This window comes from Notothenia coriiceps, unplaced genomic scaffold (assembly GCF_000735185.1).
Source record: "Notothenia coriiceps isolate Sejong01 unplaced genomic scaffold, NC01 NC01_scaffold00000214, whole genome shotgun sequence".
NCBI lineage: Eukaryota > Metazoa > Chordata > Actinopteri > Perciformes > Nototheniidae > Notothenia > Notothenia coriiceps.
In genome coordinates this window covers 1-7,741 of record NW_011332915.1, presented here as the reverse complement: position 1 = coordinate 7,741, position 7,741 = coordinate 1, and the positions used below count along the sequence as shown (strand labels likewise).

The following is a 7,741-nucleotide window of genomic DNA, read 5'->3' as shown; positions in this document are numbered from 1 at the left end:
CGATCCGCGATTCCGTCGACTGCGATGCAAGTCCCATGAGGAGGAGGACTCGTAAATACCGGGGCCTGTCCAACTCCTCCTACAGGGCGAGGACACACAGCACACCACACACACACACACACACACCACACACACACACACACACACCACACACACACACCACACCCACACACCACACACACACACACAACACCACACGACCGAGGGGCGACGCACCACCACACGCACACGACATTGCCTGGAGTCTACTCTCCCGAGACTAATCGTCAAATTAGGAAGCAGGTTTGCATCATAGTAGTGACTCGCTAGTCTTGAACGCTTGTCCCTTCGTTTATGTCTGTGTAACCTCAATTGGATTACTAATTCGGATTCGGCGGAAAAAGCGCAAAAACTAGTCTTTATTGTCGTTTTCCACTCCCGTATAGAGCACAAAACGATGGATTCCGTCGCAGTCACACACAGGACATAAACGAACGCGGGGACAGCGTTCAAGACTGCGAGTCACTACTATGGATGTCAAACTGGGGTCTTCCTCTTTTGACATTAGTCCGGGAGAGTAGACTCCAGGGCAATGTGTCGGTGTGTGGTGTGTGTGTGTGTGTGTGTTGTGTGTTGTGTGTGGTGTGGTGTGTGCTGTGTGGTGTGGTTGTGTGTGTGGGTGCGGTGTTGTGGTGTGTGTGTGTGGTGTGGGTGTGTGTGGTGGTGTGTGTGTGTGGTGTGTGTGTGTCGTCCTTGCCCCTTGTAGGAGGAGGGGTTGGACGGCGGTATAGTTACCGGAGTCTCCTGCCTATGGACTTGTCTGCAGGGTCGATCGATGGCGATCGAATCGCTATTTATGTGTGTCGCAACATAAGAGGAGGGGGACAGCCGGGATTTTCGAAGTCTCCCGCCTATGGACTCGAGGTATCGCAGGGCGATTACACTTTGTGTGTGTGTGTGTGTGTCGCAATCGCCCTGTAAGAGGAGGGGGACAGCCGGGATTTTCGAAGTCTCCTACCTATGGACTTGGCATCGCAGGGTGATCGAATCGGCGATCGATTTCCATTTGTATGTCTACATCGTGACTTAAAGTCTGAGGTCGAATGTCGAAGGACGGATGCTGGACGGATTTTGGTCATATCTCCTTACAATTCGGGAGGGTGATAAAAGGTTCTCCCGCAACGGGCTAAAAGTTAAAGTCCAAAATTGGTCCTCTACCGCGAAGTAAGTGTTTATGTCTTTCTGATCAAAGTACCTGAAAGTCAACACAAAACTTCTCGTAAACTTGTGTAGTTATAAAATCTAGTTGATTTCATATAGATTAGAACATTAAGTTATTATATATCAGAAATATATAATTTATTAGTATTATTATTATAAGGAGGACGAGGGAAAGCCTGTATATGACATACTAAATAATAATAATAATTATACTTCTATAATAATTCTATTCTATTCTACAATGAAAAAACTAACCCGGCCACCTTACAATAATAGTGATCGGGGTGGTAACATTGGTGACCGGGCCTCGTAAGCAGGTTTTTTTTTAGTTGAATATTACTTTTTTTAATTGTGTAAACAACGTTATCATTAAATACGTGATTGATGTAATGATGAACATGTTGTAAACTTAGTAGTCAAGAAGGAGTAAAAGGAGTTAACAAGTATAAACCAAATAATTTTATTACTATAACACCAGTAACAATTTTTTACAGACGATAATAATACTCATAATAATAAACATATTACGCTAAAGACGGAAGGACAGTAATCCTCAATCTTTACATTACCGATACATCATCTAATCTAATCTTGGAAGTAATAGGATTTGACGACCCTGTAAAGGGATCGATAAATACACACAGCGTTGTATTCTCCTCCCCCTGTCGGCCCTAAAAGCTTCAGAGGGCGGATACCTGAGCTCCATAGCGTCCCGCTAATGTGAAACACACACACACACACACAGCGTTAGCGGGACATTCTCCTCCCCCTGTCGGCCCTAAAAGCTTCAGAGGATGGATACCTGAACCGTAGCGTCCCACTAGCTTAGCCGCTAGCTAAAGGTAAACATACAGATGTAGCACTGAATTTCAGACTCCAGCTTACAGCTTCCTGCCTACGACCTGCCTAAAACCAGTATAGAGGAATGTTAAGCCCTCCCACTATTTTCCAAGAGGGCGTTGCCCGATTTTCAATTTCAGGTTTTAACCAGGAGATGGCGCTTCATTCACAAATACAGAAAGACTAGTTTCATGGACTTTCAGTTGTGTTTTGAAGAGCATTTGAACACATCAATATTTTAGATCAACTAAAGTATATCTAATCTTGTAATTCAATAATATATAGTCTTTATATATTAAATAATCATAATAATAATATTCCTCCTGCTCCCTTTCGGACATATACTGTATGATTTATTATTATTATTAATATGAAGATATTATTAAGATAAGATAAGATGTTACTTTTTTGATTGGGCCGGTGGAATGTTATTATCACTAGCCCCACCATTGTAACCACTGGCCCGGAGCATTCGTCCAAAAAAAAATCAACTTATAATGAAAAAAATTAACACATTTGTTGCAATAGTAATTTATGCACTAACTACATTACTACTTGTACAACATTTGAATCATCAGTTCTTCCTCATTTTCCTCAATTGTTCATATTTGGTTTATTAAAATAATGATATTGTGGTCATTGTTAAAAAATGTCTGCTATTATTATGAGTATTATTATTTGTATAATGCGATTTCTGCCTTCCTGTCATTAGGAGTTAGAAATGTAATGGCTATGTAGTAGATTAGATTAGAACCTTCATTATCCTAAACTGCTGGGACATTTCCCTATAGGCTATATAGCCAATACCTTTATATTTTCTACTGTTCACTGACTTGTCAGCATAGTTCGGCATTGATGTACAGAGCCGACAGAAGACCTTGTTTATATTGGCATCATATTGAGAGGTGCAGTGACGCGTCCTAAATCCAGGAAGTAAGCTGCTGGTTCCCTCGTCAAAAAGCAATGGGATTTCTCCACAGGGTTTTGGAAAATAGCTGGAAATAAGGTCTGTGGAAAACAAACCTGTTTGATAAATGCACGTTTTGTTCAGCCGGATTATCTCTACGTTTTGTTACCCTACTTTTATAATTTTCGAATCATAAATCTAATCGATAGATTATAAAAGGGTTTTAGGACGCGTTACAGTGTGGCTAAAACCTTCTCTCCCTCTTCTTCTCATACTCCCTCCCTGTCACTCTCCTTTAACTCCTCCGGTGACTTTGTTTTATTTGAAGATAGTTTTTTGCCCGGCACTTGGCCGGTTACCGCTGGTATTAAAAACATTTTGGCGAATGGTTAGGTGGCGCGATAGTCTGTAATGAAGAAGGAGCGCGCTCCCGCTCACGGGAGCCTGCTCACGCTCACGGGAGCCTGCTCGCGCTCACGGGAGCCTGCTCGCGCTCGCGCTCACGGGAGCCTGCTCGCGCTCGCGCTCCGCAGCAAACAGCTGTTTGCTTTTCACCCAACAACGACAACCGCCTCACAAAACGCTATGTTGTAGCGTTAATAAACGAAACAATTTAACTAAATTGTTGTCAAAATACCAATACCACAGGACCATTTTTTTTTAAAAAGCAATATTTTTAGTGGCCCGAGCGGGCAAGTGGAAAGTACGTTATGCTGGCCCGGGGTGTCTAAATAGTGCTTCCGGGCCAGCGGGCCATTTATAATGTCGAGCCCTGTAAGATATCAAAATGCAAAGAAAAAGTTATGTTTAGAAAATTGCATTCGGACTGTGACATTTGAATTATAAGAAGCTACCTGTGATAGGGCTGTGAACATTTTTTCCATAGGGATGCTTTTCAGTGTAATGAAAACTGTTAAGGTTGTTAATCCAACTTTAAATTGAACAGACTCACCGTCATGTCCTTGACCTGTTCCTCCAGCTGGGCCTTCTCCTCGGCCAGCAGAGTCTCTGCTGCACTCTGCTCCAGCTTGTCAGTCTCATCCTTCTTCTGCTGACTGGCTGTGCATAACAACCGTGGGGAGGCTCTGTGTGGAGGAGTGGGAGGAGACTTGCATGATGTTAAGGCACATTAAAAGCAGCCTGATAACGTTTTAAAAGCTTAACATTTTAAATACAAACTTAAACGAGGCAGTGTGATCCTTACAACATGCTATTTTCGAAATAACAACCAAATCCAAAATGCAGTAGGTCCCCAAAATAAAATCATAATTTTGCTTCCGTTTAAGATATCCTAATCCTGCTCATTTTGGCTCTCTCTACCAGAGTTGTACACCGCAAAATGACACATTTTGTTTTGTCCCCACAAACATTGATTAAATTGTTGCAAGCACAAGAGGCTGTTCCCCATGGACTGCAGGATTTGTTCTTTGTTCATAGTTTTAAACAATTTAAAATGTAAACACATGGTAGGCGATATAACTAAAATGTACAGCACCGTACTTTTGTTTCGATTTTCACGTATCACCATATTGAATGCATCTAAAAATAGTAGTTAATTTATGAATGCCCACTTAGCCTAGACGTATATATTAGGGATGCTCCGATCGCCAATTTTGGGGCTGATCGCCGGAATCAGTATCGGCCGATACCGATCGCCGATCCGATTGAGTGGGCGGGGCCTATGGGGATCTTCCATTTAAAGTGATGTTTAAAACTCAGTTAATGGGGCTCAGTCACTGGCGCTTCCACAAACAACAACCAACATAATTATTACATTCAAATTAAGTACATTATTCAAGTCTACATTAACTGCTTAGAGAACACCGATCGATCGGTAGAGAGTGGGTATCGGCCGATATCGATCGGCGGCCGTTCGATCGGCGGCCGATCGATCGGAGCATCCCTAGTATATATTGTATATAGCCTCATTTTATTTAATTCTGCTCAAATATAGAATTATAAGTAGTAGAAAAGCCTATTCACCCATATGTCATCCAATGTTTTATTTAGCCAATAGAGGCCTTATTCAATTTAAAAGGTTTTCATCTATATCGTCTAACACTTTAGGCAAATGAATACATGCTCACTGATGATCACGTAAGCATTCATTTATCAGATTTAACAATGGAATTTGGTTTGGCATTCTCTAAATTGAAGAATATACATTACAAACTCAATATACAATACAATTCCGCTGATAAAATAAAGATCTTAGACACACACAAGTAGAAGTCGACATAACATACAGCGCCTTTAACATTATTTTGGCATACAGAATTCCATTTAATATATGGTAAATGGATTGTAATTCTATAGCGCTTTATCCAGTCTTTATGACCTCTCAAGGCGCTTTACATACTACATGTCATCATTCACACCTCATTCATACAGAGCAGTGCCACTTGCTCTAGTAAGCTAACACTCACACACCATTGGCCATCGGGGAGCAACTCAGGGTTCAGTATTTTGCACGCACGTGCTGGGATCAAACCAGTTTTCAGGGACCGCACTCCCTCCAAGCCACAGTTGCCCTATATAGTATTGTACTCAAGTACAACTTTTACATACTTGTACTTTACTTAAGTTGTATCATTTCATGCTTTCTTTACTCCACTACATTAATTTAACTTAGTTACTAGATACTTTGCAGGTTTATGTTATTACTACAAAATATAAATCAACTACAGTATCATTATTAAAGGTTAAGCCACCCAGTTGTTATTATAGTAATTCAAATAAACCACACTTTTACAAAGTGGAACATTGAAGTGACTAATACATTAACGCATCAATAAGTACAATCCAATCATTTAAAAGTGATGCTTCTTAAATGGGCCATTCTGCATAATAAGTGCTTTTACTTTTGTTTCTTAAAGTATATTTTTATGCAAACACTTTTTTACTTTCACTTGAGTACAACTTTGAATGCAGGACTTTTACTTCTGAGTATTTGTTTACACTGTAGTATTGCTACTTTTACTTATGTAATTAACCCACACACTTTTGTACACATCTGACAGTACACGCCAAGCTTCATCGTTCCCTATGTCACGTTATGTCATCATCCTTCTAGCAATGTCAGCATGACATTGCTAGAAGGATGATGACATAACGTGACATAGCCTAACAATCGTATTGCGTGTGTGTGTTTTTTTTGTATGCGTTTGTGACACAAACACATACAAAAAACGCACACACACGCAATACGATTGTTAGGCTATAGTTTTAGTCAGGTTACCTCAAACATACACACCCACAGTCTGAATCTTCACTCTAAAGGTCATCCATCATTCTTCTCTATGCACAATATGCTAGCTGGCTACTGCTATGCCGTTCCCTGACATGACAGGGACAAACCCCGCTGCCAAACCGAACCTAGCATTGCTGTTACGGATACAATGCAGTTAACGGAGTCGAATTTGAAATATATTACCTTGATAGTGCAGGTTTGGCTACAAGTGAATAGCTCTGTCTGACTGCTCGCGCACACAAGCTCGCCATTTCTTAAATGTACAGCACTGTGAGTTACTCGCTGTAACCACGCTGACCTCTTACATCTATGACGCTGTGCAGCGTGCAGTTTCAGCCAATCATGAAAGGCGAAGTCCCGCCCATCTACTTCCGACCCATGGAGACCTCGGTTGCGTTCCAATAGTCCATTTAGTTTAGGAACCTTCCTAACCAAGTGAAATGACCCGGAAGTACGTCAGTGGCAGCCATGTTAAGTGCCATTCCAATTCTCCAAATGAAAGGAAAGGAGGTTTCAAACTTCCTTTATAACCTCCTTTAGCTTAGGAACCACTGGGCCTCCCTTACCGAAAGGAGAGGAGAAAATGCTGCCCCACAATGCCTTGCAGCCCCAGCATTTGCCGTCACACAACAGTCGGCCGTTCACGGAAACAAACGATTTTGACGGAGAAGTTATATCCCGCCTTGACTATTGCAACTCACTCCTCTTCGGCATCAGCACAACATCCCTCAACAGACCCCAGCGTGTCCAGAACGCAGCCGCCAGACTCCTCACCCACACCAAATCATGGCATCACATCACCCCGGTCCTCAAAGAACTCCACTGGCTCCCCGTCTCACACCGCATTCACTACAAACTCCTGGTCCTCACCTATAAAGCCCTCCACCATCTGCCCCCCCCCCCTACCTCACTGACCTCCTCATCCTCTACCAACCACCCCGGTCCCTCAGATCCACCTCAGCCGGTTTGCTCTCAATCCCCAAGGCCAAACTCCGGAGCTTCGGGGACAGAGCCTTCTCTGTGGCAGCCCCGAAGCTCTGGAACTCCCTCCCCCAAGACCTCCGTGAGTCTGATTCCCTCACCCTGTTCCAGTCCCGTCTCAAAACCCACCTCTTCAACTCTGCTTATCCTTAAACCCGCCCCTCCCCCCTCTGAACCAACATCCTCCTGACTGCTTTTCTGTTTTTGTTTTTGTTTTTATTCTTGTTTTGTTTGTCGACCTTACTCGTAATGTAAAGCGTCTTTGGGTCTAGAAAAGTGCTATATAAATCCCATTTATTATTATTATTATGAAAGTTACGGTGCTTATTAAGCATTTTAAAACGTATGTGGTAACTTGCCAAAGTGCTTTGTTTTGAACGTTCATCAGTATTATAATAAAAAGAGAAATATGAACGTTAGTTTTTACTGAAATTATCAAATAAAGTCAACATTTCACTGAGCTGTGTGGAGTTTGTTCAACTTTTAAAAGAAGTTTGAATGGTGATATACACAGTGATAGATGTTAAGGACTAACATTTATAATAAATACATTTGTATTTATT

At 41.9% G+C, this 7,741-nt stretch overlaps 1 protein-coding gene across 1 annotated transcript in view; it reads right to left on the bottom strand.

Annotated features, from left to right (window-relative positions):
- Positions 1-6,522, bottom strand: part of grpel1 (GrpE-like 1, mitochondrial) — a 12,200-nt gene extending 5,678 nt beyond the window's left edge. Inside the window, exons 1-2 of the mRNA XM_010775401.1 lie at positions 6,381-6,522; positions 3,900-4,032 (exon numbers count right to left, since the gene is read on the bottom strand). Of these exons, the coding sequence (XP_010773703.1) occupies positions 3,900-4,032; positions 6,381-6,448 (201 nt within the window). The 5' untranslated portion in view covers positions 6,449-6,522. The remainder of the gene's footprint in view (positions 1-3,899; positions 4,033-6,380) is intronic.
- Positions 6,523-7,741: the final 1,219 nt, after the last annotated feature.